The sequence below is a fragment of the Zalophus californianus genome, chromosome X, assembly GCF_009762305.2.
Source record: "Zalophus californianus isolate mZalCal1 chromosome X, mZalCal1.pri.v2, whole genome shotgun sequence".
NCBI lineage: Eukaryota > Metazoa > Chordata > Mammalia > Carnivora > Otariidae > Zalophus > Zalophus californianus.
Window position 1 is genome coordinate 858,961 of NC_045612.1, and position 22,964 is coordinate 881,924.

Genomic DNA, 22,964 nt, shown 5'->3' on the forward strand with positions numbered 1-22,964 from the left:
GACAGATGTGAGGGGATCTCTCATTGTGGTTTTGACTTGCATTTCCCTGATGATGAATGATGTTGAGCATCTTTTCACATGTCTGACACCCTACCCACTTTTTCAATAAGTTAGACTAGGCTTTTAGGGCTCTGAAAAGACCCTTCCAGGCAGCCAAGTGAGAGCACAGGAATGGTGGCTGATTCTGTCTCAGATGGGCCTCTCTTGTATTCCCTTACCTACTGCTTCCACATTGTTGAAATAGAGGTAGTAAAGATGACCCTAAAAATCCCACCCATTTTGAGGCACTTAACTCATGGTGACAACCCTCCACATATCCCCCTCCCTGCCCCCCCGCCACACACAAAAGGCAAAACAGAAACCTACTGCCGAACCGTGTCCTTAAATCTCACCCCAAAAAGATTAGTACTGTATACAACTTCAGCCTAGAGGATGCATACTAACCCTAACCCTAACTGTAAAGAGAATAAAATCGAATTTAAAAACGCCCAGTTTGTAAGGTTTGCACGTAACATTTGGACCAAAAAGCCTTGTAACTGTAATATTTTGAAATGAGATGCTTTCCTGCTCTTGGGGAACAAAGACACCGTCTAGCATATAAATGACCGCACAATACCAGAGAACCATGCCGATTTTACATATTTGAGTTAAATAAGAGTTGCAGAGAGCTCCCTACTACAGATAAAAGTTGTCACGCGGACGAGGGATACCTCTCAGAATAGAACCTAGACCCAGAACTCTGAATCCCAAGGCACATCAGACACATTTGCATTAGAACACGCCCCCCTCCCTTGCACCGGACACATTTGCATTGCCGCTGAGTAAGGTCCACATCGCAAAGGATCTCTGTAGCTTCATTGCGTGGCACAGCCCGAGTACTGGGCTCACTGTCAATTTCAAATGAATGAATACATCGTGGACCTGAAAGACAACCATCTGTTCTTCTACTTTCTGCTTCCTGGTATGTAGAGAAGCTGTTCCCATGTTATAGATGGAAGGAAAGCTAAACCACAAGTTATGGGGCATCAGAATGGCTTTATTATGGACTTAGGGCTGTAGCCACAATGGTGTATGTAATCAAATCATTCCCACGAGTATGTATGGGGCGGATGAAACAAAGGAGAACTTGGGTGGTCACATGGATAGACATTGATCTACGCTAAGAAATCAGATCAGGATAAAAATCATGTAGCTTAAGTATAGAGCTGTGCAAAATCAAATCCTCACTTTGCAACAAAGAGGTGGGGGGCCGGGGGGGGCAGGTGGAAGAAGAGGTAAGGGGGTTCTTACTTGTATGTGGGCAGTTTTGGGGAAGAGAGCCACGTCCTCCACTGATTCTATCACGTTGTCGTTGTTTCCCTCCCACCGTCATGGAAGTAAGTTTTTGGGATACAGGTAACTTCCAGTCAACTAAGTTCCTATGGAGGCAAGAGGAATAAGATAAACAAAGGTAGAACTGCCAGGATTCATGTCTTTTATTCGGCCGCCCGCCCCTCTCCGCCCCAAACGCCAGGGGAGATGCACGAAGTTGTGCCACAAGCAAAAAGTCACTTAGTTAAGGTGATTCATCAGATTCCCTGTCCCGAGGGGGAGACGGTTTCTTGCAGAACGAGGTGAAGGAGGTGGTTCTGCTCAGCACTCAACAGCGGCCACATCTCCACTTGCAGCGACTTGACAGCTTCGGTGTCCTTTTCGTGGGTAGCCATGACCAAGGACTGGAGCAGCAGGAACAGCTCCTCGGGAAGCTGGCCACTGCTCTCCTGCCCGTGGCTGTCGAAAGCCTCCCAGGAGTACTTCTCCAGGGTGTGGGCATGCTCCGGCAGGAGCTTGGCGGGCGGCGGCTGCAGGAGTAGCAGCAGCAACACGCGGGACACCTCGCAGCGGACCAACACATCCGAGAAGGCTCCCAGCGCGGCGGGAGAGGGCGCGCCGGGCGCAGAGCCCGCGCTCGGAGGAAGCAGCGCGGCGGGCAGGGCCGGGGCCGCGCCGGGGCCCACCTGCTGCCCTGGCGGCGGCGGCGGCGGCGGCGGCGGCGGCAGCGGCAGGGGCGGCGGTGGCTGCACCGGGTGGCTGCCGTACTCCCGCGCCAGGCGCTGCATGCGCGTGAAGACCGCCAGGGCACCGTTGTAGTCGCGCGCCAGCAGCTGGCAGGAGGCGGCGTCGCCAAGAGACTGCAGCGCGGCCAGGGGCAGCTGCGGGAGCTGCAGCTGCGCGGCGCGCTGGAAGTGGCCGGCGGCGGCGGCCGGCTGGCCCAGGTCGCGCAGGGCGGCGGCCAGCTCGAGGCAGACGGCGGCGGCGGCGGCCGGCTGGCCCAACTCGAGGTGCAGGCGCACGGCGGCGCCCAGAGCGCTGGCCGCGGCTTGCAGCGGCTCCCCGTAGGCTGCCGGGCAGACGAGTCGCTGGCGCGCGTCGCGCTCCTGCCGCAGGAAGAGTCGGGCGGCCTCGGTCAGCGCCAGCGCCTCCCCAGGCCCGTGGAAGAGCGCCTGCTGGCAGCGCGCCACCGCCAGCTGACACCAGGCCGCGTAGGGCAGGCACTCCTGGGCACGCAGCTCGCGGCCCAACTGGCCAAACTGCTCGCCCGCCTCCGCCACGTTCGGCTTCCGCAGGAACCGCTTCTTCAGCTTGCTGGACACCTGGCGGTAGCGTGCCAGGAAATCCCCAGCCTCGGGCCCCGGGCCCGCACCGCCGCCGAGGCCGGCGGCAGACGACGCCATGTTCGCCGCCCTCGCGCTGACGCAGACCGTCGGACGTGGCGGCGCTTGGGCGCGACGTGCCTTGCGTCCCGCCGGCTCGGGCTGGCCGCGCGACCGCGCGCGCTCGCGGAGCCTGCGCGCGCCGTTGCCCTGGGGATAGGCAAACGCGCGGGATCCGCGGCCAGAGACCTCGCGCGGCGCCCGTTGGCTATGGAAATCGTGGGTCCTGGGGCGGGGCCTGGCCAGGTGGCCGCTCTTGCCAGGCGAAAGCCTGGTTACCCAGGTTGCCGCTACAGGCGTCTCCTAGCGTCTGTAACCGGAACCCGAGGAAAACTCAACTCGCGATCCCGCGTGGCCCTAAGGCCAAGTTTGCATGTTTCTTGTTTGCCAACCACCCCCCCCCGCCACCCCGTCCGTCCTCAACCTTCCAGTCAAAGCCCCTGCCCCACTAGAGCCCAGGCCGACAGGTCTGGCCACCCCTCGGTCCCGCACCCGGGTTGCCACTGCACGTTCGCCCCTTCACGACGGCGCGGTCACATGGTCTTTGAGCTCCAGCCCAAGGAACACCATCCTTCCCGGGACCGTCCCGGGCTCTGACTTGCTCAGAGCCAATGCGGGGGGCGGGGGGGGGGGGAAGGGGGGTTGTCTTCTGTGCCCCAGCCTCACCCCCCTCCCCACCGCAGCCAGCCTCTCCCACCCGGGGCCACCCCCTGCACAGTCCCCGAGAGAAACGGCTCTTCTCTGTCCTCCGCCCCGCAGCCAGACACCGCCTCCGACCCCTCCCCGCACCGCAACGCAGCCAGCCTCTCCCACCCAGGGCCACCCCCTGCACTGTCCCCGAGAGAAACTCTGTCCTCCCCGACTCCGACCCCTCTCTGCACGGCAGCCAGACGCCGCCACCACCCGCGACCCCCCCCCCCCCGGTCCCTCCAGGGAGAGGGACGTCCCCCAACGACGTCCCACACAAAGCGACTGAAGCACACACATGGGGTTCTTTCTTTCGTTCGTTTTTATTGCTTCGACACGTGGGTTCCTTGCCCCACTTTTCTGGACTGTCCAGGACTTTGCCCAAGGCACCAGCCAGGCCGGGGCTGCCCGGGCGGTGAGCAGGCCTGACTGGCCGGCCGAGGCCCGAGAACCCGGGTCACGTTGGGCAGCTAGTCCCAGTCCGGGGCCACCTGGGAGATGGTCGTCGTCCCGAGGAAGCCGCTGAGCAGCGCGTTGTTGTGGATGGCCATGTCCACGAGCTCCGGGGTGATGCGGCTCCTGCCGCTGTTCTGGGCCTCGTTGCCTGCCAGCTCCAGGACCATGGCCGTCAGGTACTGGATGACGGCCGCTAGGAAGACCGGTGCGGACGAGCCCAGGCGCCGGGCGTAGTGGCCCTCTCTCAGGAGACGCTCCACGAGGCTCACGGAGAACGACAGCTCGGCTCGGGCAGTGCGGGAGCGGGTCCGCCTCCGGCCACTGGACGACGCTCGACGGCTCCTTTTCCCCGGCATGCTGGGCCTTGACTGCGCTTTCTCCGACGGGCCTAGCTCGGCGGTGCGGTGCGGTGCGGTGCGGTGCGGTGCGGTGCGGTGCGGTGCGCCAGCTGGGCCCAACTTCTCCAACCAGCGGGTACTCGGGCCCCGACGCCGCCGTCTCCTAGCGACCACGGACCGACCCCTTTCATTGGTCCGGGGACACACTTCGTGACACGTAGATCCGGTGAGGTCACTGCTTTCCCATCGGCCCCTGCTGGGAGCCTGGGCCTGCCGAGAACCGGCACCGGCAGGAACCTGCTCACCGCCCCCCCCCCCCCCGCAACCTCTCTTTGAGGGGAATGCTCACTTTCCGCCCCACGGGGACATTGTACAGAAAAGAAAAACAAAAAAACAAAAAACAGACGTGGAGGGTCCGGTGGTACCAAGCAGACACTCGAGGTGTCGGGCGACCAACACGACTCTCTAGTTCCAAAACGTGGGCACCACTCCCAAAAAGAGACCCCTGTACCTGTCAGGTAGTCACTCCCCCCCCTCCCCCCCGCCCCACAGCACCTCCGTCCCTCCCCACCTCCCCCGTAGCCCCCAGGCAACCCCTCATGTGCTTCCGGTCCACAGAGGTTTGCCTCTTCGGGAGACTTACCTAGAGATGGGATCGTAAGACCAATCGGTGGCTTTTGGGGTCGGGCTGCTTTCACTTAGCACCCGTGTTTTCATGAGGGTTCCTCCACCTGGTAGCCTGAATCAGCACTTCGTGTCTTTTGATGGATGGCCGAATAATATCCCACGGCATGGATAGACCACGTGTTGTGCATCCCGTGCGTCAGTGGACAGGCCTTGCGGTGCTTTCCACCTTCACCTTGGGGCAGATGGGAAGGAAGAGCGCTGCGGTGGACGTTCCCGTACAGGGATCTGTTGGAGCACCCTTTCCAATGCCTTCGGGTATAGATCTAGGAGTGGGATTGCGGGGTCCTTCCTATGGTCATTCTATGTGTAACTTACTGAGGAGCTGCCCAACGGATTCCCACGGCAGCTGTACCACTTTCCAATCCCAGTAGCACTGTGCGAGGGTCCCAGTTCTTCCACACCCTCGCCCAAATTTGTCATTTTCCACTTGTTTTGTTTCTCTTGTGCCTAGAAGAGGCCAGCCTACTGGGTGTGAAGTGCTATCTCATGGCGACTTTTTCTTTTTCTTAGAGAGGGAGACGGGGGGAGGGGGAGAGGGAGATGGGGGGGCGGGGGGGGAGAGAGAGAGAGAGAGAGAGAATCTTAAGCAGGCTCCATGCCCGGTGCAGAACCCACTGTGGAGCCTGACGTGGGGCTGGATCTCACAACCCTGAGATCACGCATGACCTGAGCCGAGGTCCAGAGTCCAAACGTTCAACCGACTCAGCCACCCAGGCGCCCCTCCTGGTGGTTTTGATTTGCATGTCCCTAATGGCTAACGATGTTGAGCAGCTTTTCGTGTGCCTCTTGGCCATGTGTACATGCGCTTCGGAGGAATGTCTGCTCAAGTCCTTGGTCCGTTCTTTAACTGGGTCGTTCACCTCTTTGTTGTTGAGTTCCAAGCATTCTTTATGCATTCTGAAAAATACGCCCGTATCACATATATGATTTGCAAATGCTTCCCCCATCCTGGGGAGGGGGAGGTTGGCCTTTCACTTTCTACACAGGTCCTCCTCCTCCTCCTCCTCCTTCCTCTTCTCCTCCCTTTTTTTTTTGTCGCTTTACTTTGGCTGCCATATTTAAGGAACCGTTGCATAATCAAATCCCCCAGGATTTACATCTATGGTTTGTTCCAAGGGTTTCATAGTTTCCTTGCTTACATTTAGGATTGCGATCCAGTTTTGGAGTTCATTTTCAGACACGGTTTCAGACTGGACTCCACATTCTTTGTCTGTGGATATTCAGTTTTCCCAGCACCATTCCTTGAAGAGATTGCTCATTCCTACATTGAATGGCCTGACCGCCCTTGTTCAATATCAGCTATTCATAAATCTGTGAATTTATTTCTGACTCTAAATTCCAAAACATTGACCTACATGTCGACCGTTATGCCACCATTATGCCGTTTTGGGGATTGCTTGGAAATTGGGATGTGTGGGTCCTCCAACTTTGTTCTTCTTTTTCCGGATTGTTTTGGCTGTCTGTGTCCCTTGCAGTTCCACATGCATTTAGGATTGGCTTTAACATTTCTGCAAAACAAGTCACTGAGATTTTGATAGGGGTTGTATTGAATCTCTATATTGCCTTGGGGATTATGACCATCTTAATATTAAATGTTCAATTTACTGAAACAGGATGACTTTCCATTTATTTAGGTCCTCTTTAATTTCTTTCAGGAATAATTTGTAATTTTCAGTGCACAAGTCTTGCACCTCCTTGGCTAAACTATTCCTATGTATTTAATTCCATTTGATGATATATTTTTAAAAGATTTTATTTATTTATTTGACAGACAGAGACACATGGCAAAAAAACAAAGGTAAAAGGGAAAAGGTGAAATTGATTTTATTTTTTTAAAGATTTTATTTATTTATTTATTTGACAGAGAGAGACACAGTGAGAGAGGAAACACAAGCAGGGGGAGTGGGAGAGGGAGAAGCAGGCTTCCCGCGGAGCAGGGAGCCTGATGCGGGGCTCGATCCCAGGACCCTGGGATCATGACCTGAGCCAAAGGCAGACACTTAATGACTGAGCCACCCAGGCACCCCATCCATTTGATGGTATTTTAAATAGAATTGTTGGGGGTGTCTGGGTGGGTCAGTCGGTTAAGTGTCTGCCTTTGGCTCAGGTCATGATCTCAGGGTCCTAGAGTTGAGCCCCCCATCGGACTCCCTGCTCATCAGGGATCTGCTTCTCCCTCTGCCCCTCCCCCCTGCTGATGCTCTCTTTCAAATAAATAAATAAAATCTTTAAAAAAATAGAATTGTCAATTTCATTTTAGATTTTTTCATTGCTACCATATAGAAACACAACTGATTTTTGTGTGTTGATCTCATATCCTGCTACTTTGTTGAATTCACTTATTAACTCTATGTGTTTTGTGTATTGTTTAGGATTTTTTATATGTAAGATTATGTCATCTGAGAATAGAGATACTTTTCCTTCTTCCTTTCCAATTTAGATGCCTTTTATTTCTTTTTCTTGTGTCATTGCTCTGGCTAGGATTTCCATTACAATCGTGAATAGAAGCAGTGAAAGCAAGAATTCTTGTCTTGTTCCTGATGTTAGGGGAAAAGCTTTCAGTCTTCCACCGTTTAGTAGAACATTAGCTATGGGTATTCCATAAGTGCCCTTTATTATGTTTGGTAATTCCCCTTCCATTCCTAGTTTGCTGTTGTTTTTTGTCAGGAAAAATTGGGTTTTTGCTCAATGCTTTTTCTGCATCAGTTGAGAGGATCATGTGGGTTTTTTCAGCTTTGTTTTATTAATTTACTGTTAAGTAATTTTCTTATGTTGAAGAATCTTTGTATTCCTGGGAGAATTCCTATTTGGACATGAAATGTAATATTTATAATGTGCTGCTGGATTCAGTTTGCTAAAATTATTTGAGGATTTCTGCATCTATATTCTTTTTTTTAAAGATTTTCTTTATTTATTTGAGACAGAGGGAGAGCACAAGCAGGGAGGAGTATCAGAGGGAGAGGGAGAAGCAGACTCCCCACTGTGCAGGGAGCCTAACACAGGGCTCATTGCCAGGACCTTGAGATCATGACCTGAGCAGAAGGCAGATGCTTAACCAACTGAGCCACCCAGGCGCTTCTACATTCTTTTTTTAGAGATTTTATTTATTTATCTGAGAGAGTGAGTGTGAGCAAGTGAGAGAGAGAACACGAGTGGGGGGAGGAGCAGAGGGAGAGGGAGAAGCAGACTCCCCACTGAGCAGGGAGCCCAACACGGGGCTTGATCCTGGGACTCCAGGATCATGACCTGAGCCAAAGACAGACACTTAACCAACTGAGCCACCCAGGTGTCCCTCTATATTCTTGTTTTAAAGATTTTTTGTTTATTATATGAAAGAGAGAGAATGAGTAGGGGGGCAGAGCGAGAGGAAGAAGCAGACTGCCCGCCGAGCAGGGAGCCCGATGTGGGGCTCTATCCTAAGACCCTGTGATCATGACCTGAGCTGAAGGCAGTTGCTTAACTGACTGAGCCACCCAGGCGCCCCGGCAAAACAATTTCTTAGAAAATTCCCCATAATACTATTACTCTGCTGTGTGATTATATAACAGACTTACACTGATTCCTATTTTAGTGTATTCAAGCAGATACAAATCCCAGGTGTTTTGTAAAAGATAATTTTCAACTTTCCAGGGTGCCTGGGTGGCTCAGTTGTTAATCATCTGCCTTCGGCTCAGATCGTGATCCCTGGGTTCTGGGTTCTGGGACCAAGCCCCGCATCGGGCTCCCTCCTTGGTGGGAAGTCTGCTTCTCCCTCTCCCACTCCCCCAGCTTGTGTTCCTTCTCTCACTTTGTCTGTCTCTCTCAAATAAATAAATAAAATCTTTAAAAAAATTTTTTTTTCAACTTTCCTTATACTATGTGCCATGGTTTAAATCTAGGCCTTTTGGGGCGCCTGGGTGGCTCAGTTGGTTAAGCAACTGCCTTCAGCTCAGGTCATGATCCTGGAGTCCCGGGATCGAGTCCCGCATCGGGCTCCCTGCTCAGCACGGAGTCTGCTTCTCCCTCTGACCCTCTTCCCTCTCATGCTCTCTCTCATGCTCTCTCTCTCAAATAAATAAATAAAATCTTTAAAAAAATAAAAATAAATAAATCTAGGCCTTTTGAATAGGCATTACTATCATATTTCTCAAACTGTGTTCCTTTACCTTGAAATATGCTGTGTACTTTCCTCTGGAACCTAGACTTGTCAGGGTCTTAAACCCCACATGATGGATGTTAACATGTGTCTCAAATTCATACACAAGGAATTATTAATTAAAGCCTCACAGTTCATGCACACACACACACACACACACACACACACACACAGCCCACATTCTTGGAAGATTATTCTGAGGCCAGTAAGTGAGGCAGACTTTCAGCTGACTCTGGCCTAAGCTAGTGCTTCTCAAACTTCGAATTCTGATTCAGTAGATCCGGAATAGAGCCCAAGATACAGTATTTCTAATTGCTCCCAGGTGATGCTGATACTGCTGGATTAGCAAAGCCCTAAATGGCTTCCTCAACTTTGATGAGCCTTTTACAGGACCCCAAAATAGAAGACCACTTCACCTGCCCAGATTTAATCTCCCTTGTTCCATTCTTCTTCCAGGTGTCTCCTTCATGTATTCCATTCTCACATCTGTCCAACGAGAATGGTTTTATTTGTGTGTGTTGAATGCTGTTGAGAAATGCACAAAGCAAGATTAGAAGGCAGATATGATTGGGAGGAATTGCAATGTACCACTTGCCATGTACCTGTGCTTTTTCCTCCCTACAGGTCTTCTTTGGCAATGTGGATTCATCTGGGATAAAACACAATATTTTTAACCCTCCAATTATTGCTCGGTACATCCGTTTGCACCCAACACATTACAGCATCCGCAGCACTCTTCGCATGGAGCTGATGGGCTGTGATTTAAACAGTAAGTGCCAAGTCATCATGTGTCCTTCCCTCTCCCAACCTTGGGGAGGATGACTAACTGAAGAGTAGGGGGATTTCCCAGGACACAAAACTATTAATGCTAAAACAAGCCCAGTCCTGAGCAAACCCAGGACTTGGTCATTCGAACCATGGGATTCCCTAGGGGCAGCGCCTCCCAAGGTACTATTAACAAGGCAAATCAAAGTCAAACAGAACTGAGAAGGGCTGACCCACAAATGAGGGGCAGGTCAGGTTAACAGTAACAGAATCAGTGCCAAAGTCAGTGCCTGAGAAATGACATCAGGATGACAGTTGCCCTGGGGCTGCCTCTTCTCCTGATGATTACATCCCTTTCATTTCTCTGAGGTTGCAGCATGCCACTGGGGATGGAGAATAAAGCAATATCGGATGCCCAGATTACTGCCTCATCCTACTTAAACAGTATGTTTGCCACTTGGTCTCCTTCACAAGCCCGATTGCACCTCCAGGGGAGGACTAACGCCTGGAGACCTCAGGTAAGAGGCAACAAATTTGCCATTTAACTGAGGCAGAGGAGGGAGTACAGGTTGGGAAAGAATAGGGAAGGTCCTTGACTGTTTCTTTAGAGGCATTTCTGTCACCTGACTGTTCCCAAAAAAGTGTCAAGGGTGGTTGCCTCTGGGGGGAAAAATCCCCGCAGATGTCTAGTGGATGTGCCTTGTGATCTCACACAGCATTTGTGGGGGGAAATGATCCCTAATTGTACCTCCTAGAAGCAGAATCTCTATATGCAATCCTGGGCAGATGTCTGTGAAGGACTTGTAGTAGCTGAAGTAGTTTCTCGGTGCCTCAAAGTAAAGTGCCACAGCCATGTACAGTTCATTGGGCACAGTTGTTTTTCCAGAACCAGTGAATTTGTGATTTTCAGTCAGTGAATGGCTTTTGGTGATGAATGCAGTCAATGGTCTCTGCTCCTCCAAGGGGCTTACTTTAAGCAAAACAGCTTGTATAACACATTGCCGAACTTGTAATACTCTAGTCCATCTATATACGGCTCTATATTCATTTAGCCAACATTTACCGAGCACCTACTGAATGGCAGACGGATACAGGGATGAATCATGAAAAATTTCGGCAATGAAGTTGCTTAGAGTCTAATAAGGGAGTCTGACAAAGAGACCATTAAGATGCAGAGTGATACGTGCTATGACATGGTGAAGAAGAAAGGATGTGGGGATTTCTGGGAGCAAATAGTAAGCAACAGGATACTAGTCTAACTGACTTCCCCAGGCAAATAATCCAAAAGAGTGGCTGCAAGTGGACTTCCAGAAGACAATGAAAGTCACAGGAATAACCACACAGGGGGCAAAATCGCTCCTTACCAGCATGTATGTGAAGGAGTTCCTCATCAGCAGTAGTCAAGATGGCCACGTCTGGACTCTTTTTCTTCACAATGGCAAAGTAAAGGTATGCTGGTCTCATGCGAAAGGCACAAGAGCTCTCCTAGGGCTTGACATTTAGAAACATAATGAGGTTGATACAAGATCAAACTTTCAAGATAAATTTTATTGAGTCTCTATAGTAATAGGACACCATGAAAGACATTTTGGGAGGACACAGTAACTCCAAGCAAGGACATACAATCCCAGGAAAGAGCAGAGTAGAGCCAAAAGTTGATTATCCTCATGGATGTTGATGTCATCCAGGATGATGGCAAGAATCAGAGGGCTGAAGAAGAATGAGAGTTACTTGCCAGATGTTTAAAGATGTCTGTATCCTCATCAGCAACTTAGAGTCCCAAGTCTCATTGATCTTTAACATATGGGACCCAGACAGTCTTCCTTCTTGATGTGGGTTTGCTGGATAAGTCAACAAATTATGCTAATTAGAGGACATGACAAAAGTCTTGCTATCCCATGAGTAATGAGGGAATGAATAGTTAATCTCTATGGTCTCTTTTCTATTTCATCAAGAATTAATCATGGTGTGGCCCTTACCAATTTCCTTTGCTCTCTAAGCTCCCCCCCATACTAAGAAACTCTCAGGTCCTTAAAAACAGCATGTTCTTTCTCATACCGGGCTTTTACATTCTGCCTGTTTACATACTGTTTATTCTACCTAGAACAGTTCTCTCCTAGGTACTTAGCACTGCCCCTTTTACTTGGCTCATTCTTTAAGTCTCAGATAAACATCATCTCCTCCAGGAAGAATTCCCTGATCCTCCAATGCTGGATTAGACTTCTGCTTCTGGCAGTTCAGTGGATCAGAGTATAGATAATATGTATGCTACAGGACATTCCCATTTTTTAAAGGGTTTATCTCTGATACATGCTACCATATGGATGAACCTTGAATGCATTATGTTAAATGAAATAGGCCACACCCCATGGTGGGGCATGGGAAATGTGGTGTCCAGAAATAGGCCAGACATAAAAGGACCATTCATATGAGTGTATTAGTGAGGCTTCTCCAGAGAAACAGATCCAATAGAATGTGTGTGTGCATGCACACCTGTGTATGTTTGTGTTCTATAAAGAGATTATTGTAAGGAACTGGCTCATGATTATGAAGACTGACAAGTCCCAAGATCTGTAGGGTGAACCAGCAAGCTGGAGACCCAGGAGTACCAATGGTCTAGTTCCGGTCCAAGTCCAAAAGCCTGAGAACCAAGGTAGCTGATGGTGTAAATTCCAGGCTGAAGGCCAGCAGGCTCAAGACTTGGGAAGGGCCAGTAATTCAGTTTGAGCCCCAAAGCTGGAAAAGTCAATGTCCCAGTTCAAAGGCAGTCAGATAAGAAGAGTTCTCTCTTATTCAGAGGAAGGTCAGCCTTTTTGTTCTCTTCAGGCTTTCAAAGGATTGGAAGAAAATCTGTTTTATTCACTCTACCATTTGAATGTTAATCTCACCCAAAAACATCTTCACAGACACACCCAGAATAGTGTTTGACCAAATATCCGGGTACCTCCTGACCTAGACAAGTTGGCACACAGAATTAACAATTATAATGAAGTACCTGGAATAGGCAAGTTCATGGAGACTGAAAGTAGAACAGAGGTTACTGAAGACTTGGGGAGAGGATAATGGAGAGTTACTGTCTAATGCATAGAGTTTCAGTTTTGCAAGATGAAGAATTCTGGAGATGGATGGTGGTGATGCTTGTACAACATTGTGAATCTATTTAATGCCACTGAATTGTACACTTAAAACTGGTCAAAATGGTTAATTATATGTTATGTATATATTACCATGATAAGAAGGCTATCTCACTTGTAGTACATACTTATTTTTTTAAAAGATTTTATTTATTTATTTGAGAGAGAGAGCAGGCAAGAGCACAAGGGCAGGGGGAGAGAGAAGCAGACTCCCCACTGAGCAGGGAGCCCAATGATCCCAGGACCCCGGGATCATGACCTAAGCCGAAGGCAGATGCTTCACCAACTGAGCCACCCAGGCACTCTATAGTACATACCTTTGTTGTTGTTTTTTTTTCCTTTCTTCTAGTCTTTTATTTGTTAAGCAGTAGTCTTTAATAATAAATGCCAAAGGAAAGCAACAAACAAAAGCAGGGGTTTTGCATAGTGGATGGGAAATGACTGTGAGCCATGGCAGACCAGAAGTTCCTGTTTTGTTCTCTGGGGCCAGGAGTCTGCAATGTGGTGTGCTCATCTTTCTTCTCCCCCACAAAGGTCTCAAACAGCTTAGATGGGAGGCTGAACATGATGACTGGTCCTAATTTTTGCTATTCAACCATTTTTCTTGATCTTGCTCTCTAACTCCGTACATTCCAGACTGTTCAATGGATTTGTAATAAACTTCCAAGATGAAGGGAAATTTCTTGCTCATTGTTTGCCTGAAATCTTGGCTTGCATTCATCTTATTAAACAAAAAATATACTCCAAAAACGCCCAAGAGTTCAACTACTAAAACTCCTTTAAAGATCTTCTTTGCCACTAGTTCCATAGTGCGGGCCATCCTGAGGTGCTTACACGCGGGACTGCCTATAGTACATATTTCTTAATGCATTGTTACACTCGGTAAGGAAAGGGGACTCTCCAGTCCCCAGATAAAACCCCATGAGCTTTTATTTGAAAATAATGAGCTGAAATCAGAACAAAGAGAGGTAAAATATGAGAAACTGTAAAATGGACGGCCTTTCCTAAAGGAAAATGCTTATATTAGTGTTGTTATTAGGAGGCTAAGCTTTGAGCAAAATGCAAGGAGAACTGAACACATTAGGTAATGAACCCCAGAGGGAGCTAAAGTAGTTGCAGGTTAGTAGCACCTCCTGGCATCTGAAAGAACCATGCTCAAGTCCACTCAGAAGAAAGCACTCCCAGTTTAGGTCTCCAAGATTCCCACATCCTAAAATGATAAGGTCATAAATATTAGCAAACATGCGAGACAACAAACCAACTTGACTACAAGTGAGCAGAGGGGCTCCTGGCTGGCTCAGTCGGTAGAGCATATGACTCGATCTCAGAGTCATGAGTTCAAGCCCCCACACTGGGTGTGGAGCCTACTTTTTTTTAAGATTTTATTTATTTATTTGAGAGAGAGAAAGCACAAGCAGGGGGAGTGGGAGAAGGAGAAGCAGACTCCCCACTGAGCAGAGAGCCTGACACGGGGACTCAATCCCAGGGCCCTGGGATCATGACCTGAGCTGAAGGCAGACGCTCCACCAACTGAGCCACCCAGGCGTCCCGGGTGTGGAGCCTACTTTAAAAAAATATTAATGAAATTTTAAAAAACAAGTGAGCAAGAACAATCAATACAGAGTTAGTATTGAAAAGCTTCAGATATTGATGAACTATGAAAACATAAAAATAAATGACAAATTATCCAAAAGTATTAGGCGGTTTTGGGAAAACAAAAGTACTTTTATTTTTTTTTAAAAGAATTTATTTATTTATTTGAGAGAGAGAGAGAAACAGCATGAGAGGGGAAAGGGTCAGAGGGAGAAGCAGGCTCCCCGCTGAGCCGGGAGCCTGATATGGGACTCGATCTCGGGACTCCGGGATCATGACCTGAGCCGAAGGCAGTCACTTAACCAACTGAGCCACCCAGGCGCCCAAACAAAAGTACTTTTAGAAATGAAAAGCATAGGGCTGCCTGGGTGGCTCAGTCGGTTAAGCATCTGCCTTCGGCTTGGGTCATGGTCCTGGGGTCCTGGGATCGAGTCCTGCATCGGGCTCCTTGCTCAGCAGAGAGCCTGTTTCTCCTCTCCCTCTACCTACCGCTCCCCATGCTCGTGCTCTCTCGCTCGCTCACGCTCTCTGTCAAATAAATAAATAAAATCTTTGAAAAAAAAGAAATGAAAAACATAGTTGTTGAAACTTGAAAATCAAAGAAAGACTTAATAGCAGATTAGACAAAGAGACAAAGAGAATTTAGTCAATTGGAAGATACAGCTGAAGAAATTACCTAGGATGGAGCACAGAAGACAAGACATATAAAAGGAAATTACATAACCGGAATCCCAGAATGAAAGGGAAAATATAGTGGAGAAATGGCAAAATGTTAACTTTAAAAAGAAAACTGCCAGTTATTTTACCTGCAAAAATGGATTGTTTTGGAATAGCAGAGAATTCCAATCTGGAACACGCAAGCTAGGGCCAAACCATAGGCAAGTCTGCAGAACAAAAGAGAAGCACACCCTTTTAATACAGAAAAGGGGGGAGTTGGGAGGAGCTGTTATAAACAAAAAGTCCATTGGAATAAACTGGAAGTTGGAAGTATACTGGTTTCTCACTGGCTGAGTTGTGACTCTCTCTTATTGGCTGGGCTGTTGTGGGGATGAGGGTGGAGGAGGGGTGAACTTTCCTCCCTCCTGCTCTGGTAGAGTAAAGTAGTAAAGAAAGTGGTATCCTTTTGTTGTATTTTCAATTGAGGATAAGTGGTAAGGTGTGAGAGCTCACCCTGCTGGCCTCCTGACTCCATTCTAAAGGAGGTTTCCTTTTATTAATTTTCACAAAACAAACAAGGACTAGCACTTTTGCCACTTCTATTCAACATGTTACTGGAAGTTATAACCAAAGAAATTAGTCAAGAGAAAGAAATAAAAGGCATCTAAATTGGAAAGGAAGAAATAAATCTTTCTTCACCAGTGCTATGAATATATATTTTTAATTGCATAAAACTACCCATAACCCACCTACAAAATAGCTAGAATACAAAGAATACAAAGAATACAAAGTTTCTATTTACAGGTAAGTAGAAAATAAACATGCAGAGCCAGCTGAGCTAGCTCCAGAGCTCACTCTGGAAAGTCTAGGAGAGACTGTGCAAAAAAAAGAGAAAAGGTCAGTGGTGAAAACAAAATCACTTCTGGAAAGAGAAATTCCCACCCTGAGTGGGATTGAAAGTATGTAGGACTAGAGGTGACACTGTTTCTGGTGAAGGGCATTACATCTGTTGGAGGCTTGGTGATGAACAAGAACAGAAATCAACTTGTGGAAATCAAGTGTCCTATAAAAGCAAAAACATCACAAGACGCGAGCCCCTTTCTGTCCCATCTATTAAAGAAATTGCACTTCACTTTATCAACAGTAGAGGGTGCTCCTGGACTAATAAACCTAATACTCCACCCAACTTTCTTATCCCTGCCTACATAAAATCATCTGTTATTTCTGGATCAAGAAATTATAATTTCTAAATGAACAGAAAACAGCAAATGAGGTAAAAGGTGTTATTGTTCTTGATTTTTCACTGCCTCCTTCCTTGAAATCTCCATTGTCTTTGGGCTTGGCAATAGTACTCATTTGGACCAATGGAATGTGAGTCCAAACAGAAACTTTAAATGTGTGTGTTTGACTCAGTCTCTTGTGCCTCCTGCCATGAGATAAAAATGTCCAACCTGAGAAGACACATGGAACAGGAGCCTCGGCCTGGAGCAGAGCTTCAGTGAACCCAGAGCACTCTTTCTCTCTAGATACCATTTCCCAGTAAAAGGAAGCTGGGATCCTTAGAAAAATTACTGATTCCAAAGCTGGAGCAAAGAAACTGCCAGGTAATCTTGGAACATCTCAGTGTGCCAGAATGCACAAACACTAATGGGGTCTTATGAAAAGGACACAAGAGCTGGATTGAAGGGGTTCCTGCTGGCCAAATTTGAGACAATTTGAGCATCAAAAAGAATAATGATGGTAATGGATTATAATACATATGATAAAGAAAGAATCCAGGAGTCCAGAATCATAGTTTAAAATATAAAGGGGGAGGAGGAGCTTTTCTCCATAGAATTCCAGCTAAGAAATGTAGAAGAAATGACAAAATTAGGAAATCAATTTGCATTCATCAATATACTATTTAATACTTGTAGGGAACTTTAATGAATGCCGAAACCATTGGATGAAAGCTTGATGGGGAATATTTACACGGTCTCAAAGTATCATCCCACAGATTTGTTAGGGAAGGGAAATGATCACCTTTATAACGGAGTGATCTGGTGGGCACCACCTTTACCGTGTGATCACCCTTTGCATCATCAATTTATGGGACAAACTAGCATCATGTGTCCCCTGATGTGATGTAATGGGAAGGACACATCATGAACTGGGTTTTCTCACTAAAAATATTTAACCAAGGGGCACCTGGGTGGCGCAGTTGATTAAGCGTCAGACTCTGGTATAGGCTGAGGACGTGATCTCAGGGTTGTGAGATGGAGTCCCGTGTGAGATTCCCTCTGCTCCTCCCACTCAGGTGCGCTCTCTCTCTCTCTAAAATCAATCAATCAATCTTAAAAAAAATATTTAACCAAAATCTAATAATGAGAAAACAGACAAATTTAGAATGTGGGTTCTACAACACAATAGTCCTAGACTTTTAAAAATGTCCATGTCGACCCCTGGCTCCAGCACCCCTGGGCCCGGCACCCTGGTACCTACAGCCGGAAGTGTCCCATCGCCATCGGGCTCGGTGCCGGGAGCCGCTGCCCCTTTCAGACCCCTGTTTAACGACTTTGGACCGCCCTCCATGGGCTATGTGCAGGCAATGAAGCCACCTGGAGCCCAGGGCTCCCAGAGCACCTACACGGACCTGCTGTCGGTCATAGAAGAGATGGGCAAAGAGATCCGGCCTACCTATGCTGGCAGCAAGAGCGCCATGGAGCGCCTGAAGAGAGGCATCATCCATGCCCCGGCCCTAGTCAGAGAATGCCTGGCAGAGACAGAGCGGAACGCCCGCACGTAACAGGACGCAACTCCGCCACCGAGTCTGGACCTTTCCTGGCCACTGCAGAGCACCTGCTTCTCCCTGGCCTTCACCCCGAGTTGCACTTCCCAACCTGGGCTTCCTGTCCTGTGTCCCTTGGTGGGTGCCCTCCAGGAACCAGGGGGGCTCTCACTTCAGTCGACAGCACTAATTGGGACTTTTTCGAGAGTTAGTAGCGAGGTCGCTGTGAGTCCCACCCATGACGTGCCAACAGTGTTGATCCAACTGGAGCTTGCTCCTTTCTGTGGCCCCCACCACTCAGCACTTACCCAGGACTTTTCACCACTTTTCCCAGACCCCTCCCCTAGCAGGGCCTCCGAAGGCCTGTCACCTCCCTGCCTTGTCTCCTGGGCCATAGCAACTCTTTTTTCAGTGTCTTTTGCTAAATATGCCCTTTTTGTATAAATAAAAGATAATTTGGAGTTGTTCTCTCAAAAAAAAAATAAATAAAAAATAAAAATGTCCATGTCATGAAGGACAAAAAAAGTCCAGATACTAGGAGTCTGTTCTAGATTAAAGGTGATTTAAAGAGAGATGATAAGTGAATGTGATGTGTGGTTTTTATTAGATTCTGGATTGGAAAAATTGTATAAAAGGGTATCATACTGATAACTGGAAATTTAAAAATACTAGGCTATGTTATATCAATATTACGTTGGGGGATCTGATAATGTTATTCTGTGGTTATAAATACCATATTTTTAGGTTTGACATGCTGAAGTAGTTAGGAGCAAAATGACATGAGGTTTACAACTTCCTTTCAAGTAGTTCAGAAAATGTGTGTGTGTGTGTGTAAGCATGTATGTAGAGAAATAGAGAGATAAAGTAAAAATCTCAATATGTTAACAATTACTGAATCTAGGTGAAGGATTTAAGTGTTCATTGCATTATTCTTTCAATTTCGTGAGGTTGGTAACATATTAAAATTAAAACTTGAGGGGACATAACAAGGAATAAGTCTAACAGAAGATATACAAGCCTCCAAATATACCATAAACATTTGTCAAAAAATCCCAGGACAGGGACTTTAATGTTTCTCAAGAGTTTCATCAAACACACAAACTTTAACAAGTGTTTATAGTGTATTTGCCATGTATATACATTATACTATATATTCTATGTGACCAAGGTCTCTGACCCTCATGGAGCTGACTGACATTGTGTTGCTTTTATCATCCTAAAGTTAGTACCAAGAGGTGTGAAACCAACCTATGAAAGCAACTCACATTGGTTGGACTGTAGATACCATTTAGTGAGTGCTTATTGTGCACTTTCCTTGCAACAGCAAATGCCCTGGGGCAAAAGCCTGACTCCCACCTCCACATGGCTCAGCAGGCAGACGCGGGGTGTAACCTCGCACAAAACATTCAATTTCACTAAGATTTTGGCAAGTGGGTGAGAACATTCCAGATATAAGGCATAGCTGGAGCAAAGGCCTCCACAGCAGGCAAGCCAGGTTCTCTTAATTCAAGATGTCACTTTCCCAGGCCGATGCATAGGATGCAGAGTCATCCAGTCACCCCCCCCCCGCCCCACCCCGGTTCAGTCCAGGACTCCTGGAAGCATGGACTGCTCAATGGGAGTGGAAAAACGCCTGTGCGTTGCAATGGGCCTTGCGATAGATGCTAGTGAGGCAGAGGGCCCTGGTGGGGGCAGAGGTATGGGTTTGCGGCTGACACAGTAGGAGGCTATCGCTTCTCGGCCTTTTGGCTAAGATCAAGTGTAGTGACACAGTAGGAGGCCAATGGACTCAGCGGCCTGGAGGAGCAGGGGAAGGGGGACAAACATTGTAATGTTCTTCCTGTCAGACAACTAATAAATGCTATCTTTCTTCTTTCAGGTTTTTCAGGGAAATCAAGACTCTTTCACACCTGTGGTGAACTCTCTAGACCCGCCACTACTGACTCGCTACCTTAGAATTTACCCCCAGAGCTGGGCACGCCAGATTGCCCTGAGGCTGGAGGTTCTGGGCTGTGAGGCACAGCAGCTGTACTGAGCGGCCAGCACCCCTCTCAGACTTGTCTTCTGCCTCCAAGCCCAGCCTCCAGGTTATTTCCTGCCCCACGATGTCCATGGCGCCATGACTTTTCTGTGTGGTTAAACTACACAGTGTCCTAGCAGACACTGCCCTGAAGCCTCCCAAATCAATTGTCATTAATCCTGCGTTTCCTGGGAGCGTTGCATTCAGTTGAACTCTTCACCATTTGCTGCAACTGCTCCCAGATTGGCTTTTCCTTCCCATGTTATGAGGAAAGGAGAAAACTCTGGAAAGCATTCTCCTCCTGACAAATTAGGTCTCTCACACAGCCACCACTTCCTCTTTTGTAGAAAAACAGTGTGTTTAAAGTTGGCAGAAGATATTCATGACGTAAGCATTTCAGATTAGGCTTCATACATTTAAAATAAAACTCTCATTTGTTTCTTATCCTGGTGAAGCATGGAGCAAAACATGTTTGGGGATCATATCACCACAGCCTTGAAGCCAAAGGCAAGTCATCTTAACAATCTGCAAAATGTAGATAATGTAAGAACCAGTACATAAAGTCTATTTTTGCCTCCTTATAGATATAGGTATAGATAGATAACAATTATCTTAGTTGGTCATCCTGGGGCATTGTTAGTGGCATACTCTTACCTCAAAAACTAGTGTTTTTAGACTGAGACTCACAGGTGGGATTCAAGAACCGCCCCCCCCCATTCCCTGACATTATATACAACATTATGTATGAATGCATATATGCGTTTTTCTGACAACAGTGTCCAAAGATTTCATCAGAGTTTTAAAGGAGCGAATGGCTTTAAAGAGTTCAGTTTAATCTCAGAAGGATGTACAAATAAAGCCATTTGGTCTTAATTCTAATCAACAAGTAAAATAATAGGTTAGGATCACAGAAGTAAAATGACAATGTCCCCTTGAAATTTGTGGTGACCAAGAAAGGTAATAATCATAATAGATTTCTAAAGAGCATATTTTTAATATTCCCACAGAGAAACAAGGACAATCCATGGCTATCTGGGATAGGAGCTTCACCTGTATAATTCTAGTGATACACTCATTTTACTCCCTCCCTCAGCTAATTTCCTGCTGAAACACAGCAAAAATGAAGCAGGGGAAATTCTATACCGTGACTGGAAACTAGAGTCCCAATTACATAGTTGGAGTTTCAAGGAGTCAGAAGAACATTGAGCTGGTGAAAGCCGAGAGAAAACACTTCTAGTGTGCCACACCCGCCACGCAGGACGAGCCTCCACCTTGCCCATGCTTTGTGCTCTGTGCGTGAGGCCGTGAAGGCTTTACTACTTCTTACATCTGCTTGCCCCCCTCACTATGACTCCACAAACATTTCCTAGATGGCAAAGGGGGCTAGAGGCAAGGATAAACCATAGAGCAGTTGGAGGAAGCATCCAAAGTTGGCAATCCAGAGCAATTTAAAAACAGGAGTTCCTAGTATAAGAGAAAAATGTATTACAATCTCAGAAGAAGTAAGAAAATAAATGCTTTTTTTCCCCAAGCTAGAGCATTTTCTAATAATCCTGCTTGACACTGATCTGACCTTTTGGGGGCATGTAGCACAACTGTCACAGTAGAATCACAAACCACAACCCATGAAGGTACAAAGGGTCATAATTCTGTAAGATTGTCAGGTTAGAGGTTAATTTACAGAAATCAATAAATTGTTTTTCTTAATAGCCTGGTAGAAAAGTTAAGCCCAAAGGTGATATGGTTTTATTTCCTGTAAAAGGTTAGTCACTCTTATGTCTAACTTAATGACCTTGTTTTGGCATTCTTTTCATATTGACTATATACATCTCTATTTCTCAAATGCTCTTGGCCCCAGGCCTTTTGTCTTCCTGCTGGTTTCCTCAATAACTAGTTAAATAAAATCTTGGCACATACAAACAAATGCCTTCGAGACCTGTGTTTTTACACTGGAAATAAAAACAAACAGAGGCACTGAATAGCAGGATGGACACTTTAGAAAACCAAATTAGTGAGTTAGAAAACCAGATTAAATTGAGCTCAGAGTAGAAAGTGATATCATTTACGAGAGGTAAAATAAAATTTTAAAAATTAGAAATGGAGCTTTGATCCAGGAGAAGACTTTGTATAGAGAGAGACTGAAAGAGAAATGGGAGCTGCAAGATGAATAAGTTCTAGAGCTGTGCTGTACAACATTGTGCCTGTGGTTAACAATACTGTAGTGTGCACTTCAAAATTTCACAAGGTGAGCTATGGTAAGTGTTCTTACCACAATAAAAATTCAAAGTTCCTGAAAGACCAGATTGGATGTGGTCAAATAAAACAATAGGAAAAACTTTGGGATAAAATAACAATAATAATCAAACAAATTTGAATCTTCAGATCAGAGTCTGTTAATGCAAAGCAAAATTAAAGAAAGACCGGAACAGGGGCACGTGGGTGGCTCAGTCGTTAAGCGTCTGCCTTCGGCTCAGGTCATGATCCCAGGGCCCTGGGATGGAGTCCCGCATCAGGCTCCCTGCTCCGCAGGAAGTGAGTTATTTGCAAAATCACTGAGATCATAGCAAGTTAATTTTCAGAAGATCAGGAAGCAAATTCACTCTCCTATGACAAATATAGTCTCTAAGTGAACAAATATAATTTTCTGTCACAAACATTTTATCAAACATAATCTCAAGGTTACAAGTCAACAATCTTTGGAAGATACATACTAAAACAAGTCTATTTTTCAATGTTATAGAGAAGTTTAGGGGCGCCTGGGTGGCTCAGTCGGTTGGGCGTCTGCCTTCGGCTGGGTCGTGATCCAGGGTCCTGGGATCGAGCCCCACGTCAGGCTCCCAGCTCATCAGAGAGCCTGCTTCTCCCTCTCCCTCTGCCTCTCCCCTGCTCATGCTCTCTCTCTCAAATAAATAAAATATTTTTTTTAAAAAGAAAAGTTTAGTGTGCAGACTATATAGAAATCCAGCTTTATGATGACAAGATACAGATTTAGACTTAAGTTTATTGTTTATAAAATGTAACAATTTCTAACC

General features: G+C 46.9%; 5 protein-coding genes across 12 annotated transcripts in view; 2 read left to right on the forward strand and 3 right to left on the reverse strand.

The window, feature by feature from the left end:
• The window catches only part of F8 (coagulation factor VIII), a 138,120-nt gene extending 116,268 nt beyond the window's left edge, over window positions 1-21,852 (forward strand). For 5 of the 6 annotated variants that reach the window (XM_027608366.2, XM_027608365.2, XM_027608364.2 and 2 more), the window contains 4 exons: window positions 9,621-9,765; window positions 10,131-10,279; window positions 11,034-11,210; window positions 19,792-21,852. In XM_027608366.2, the coding sequence (XP_027464167.1) occupies window positions 9,621-9,765; window positions 10,131-10,279; window positions 11,034-11,210; window positions 19,792-19,947 (627 nt within the window). In that variant the 3' untranslated portion in view covers window positions 19,948-21,852. The remainder of the gene's footprint in view (window positions 1-9,620; window positions 9,766-10,130; window positions 10,280-11,033; window positions 11,211-19,791) is intronic. The other variant, XM_027608368.2, reaches the window with a different exon arrangement.
• Window positions 563-2,842, reverse strand: F8A1 (coagulation factor VIII associated 1). Of its 2 annotated transcripts, XR_004819815.1 has the most exons (3): window positions 1,552-2,842; window positions 1,291-1,418; window positions 563-921 (listed from the first exon to the last, which is right to left on the reverse strand). XR_004819815.1 is itself a non-coding variant. In XM_035725548.1 (1 exon), the coding sequence occupies exon 1, from the start codon at window positions 2,712-2,714 to the stop codon at window positions 1,569-1,571; it is 1,146 nt and encodes a 381-aa protein (XP_035581441.1). In that variant the 5' UTR covers window positions 2,715-2,842; the 3' UTR covers window positions 1,458-1,568. The 2 variants fall into 2 exon arrangements, 1 of the variants encoding a protein (XP_035581441.1); XM_035725548.1 differs by lacking the exons at window positions 563-921; window positions 1,291-1,418 and having other exon boundaries at window positions 1,458-2,842.
• LOC118356520 (histone H2A-Bbd type 2/3) lies at window positions 3,641-5,401 on the reverse strand. 2 transcript variants are annotated; one of them, XM_035725550.1, is made up of 2 exons: window positions 4,818-5,401; window positions 3,641-4,337 (listed from the first exon to the last, which is right to left on the reverse strand). In XM_035725550.1, exons 1-2 carry the CDS (start codon window positions 4,889-4,891, stop codon window positions 3,851-3,853), a joined length of 561 nt encoding a protein of 186 aa, XP_035581443.1. In that variant the 5' UTR covers window positions 4,892-5,401; the 3' UTR covers window positions 3,641-3,850. The 2 variants fall into 2 exon arrangements, with proteins under 2 accessions (XP_035581443.1, XP_035581442.1); XM_035725549.1 differs by having other exon boundaries at window positions 3,641-4,358.
• On the reverse strand, window positions 13,120-13,715 carry LOC113930824 (protein CEBPZOS-like). The gene has a single exon (XM_027608374.1). The coding sequence runs from the start codon at window positions 13,713-13,715 to the stop codon at window positions 13,473-13,475; it is 243 nt and encodes an 80-aa protein (XP_027464175.1). The 3' UTR covers window positions 13,120-13,472.
• Window positions 17,577-18,093, forward strand: LOC113931191 (cyclin-dependent kinase 2-associated protein 2-like). The gene has a single exon (XM_035725495.1). The coding sequence runs from the start codon at window positions 17,577-17,579 to the stop codon at window positions 17,928-17,930; it is 354 nt and encodes a 117-aa protein (XP_035581388.1). The 3' UTR covers window positions 17,931-18,093.
• Window positions 21,853-22,964: the final 1,112 nt, after the last annotated feature.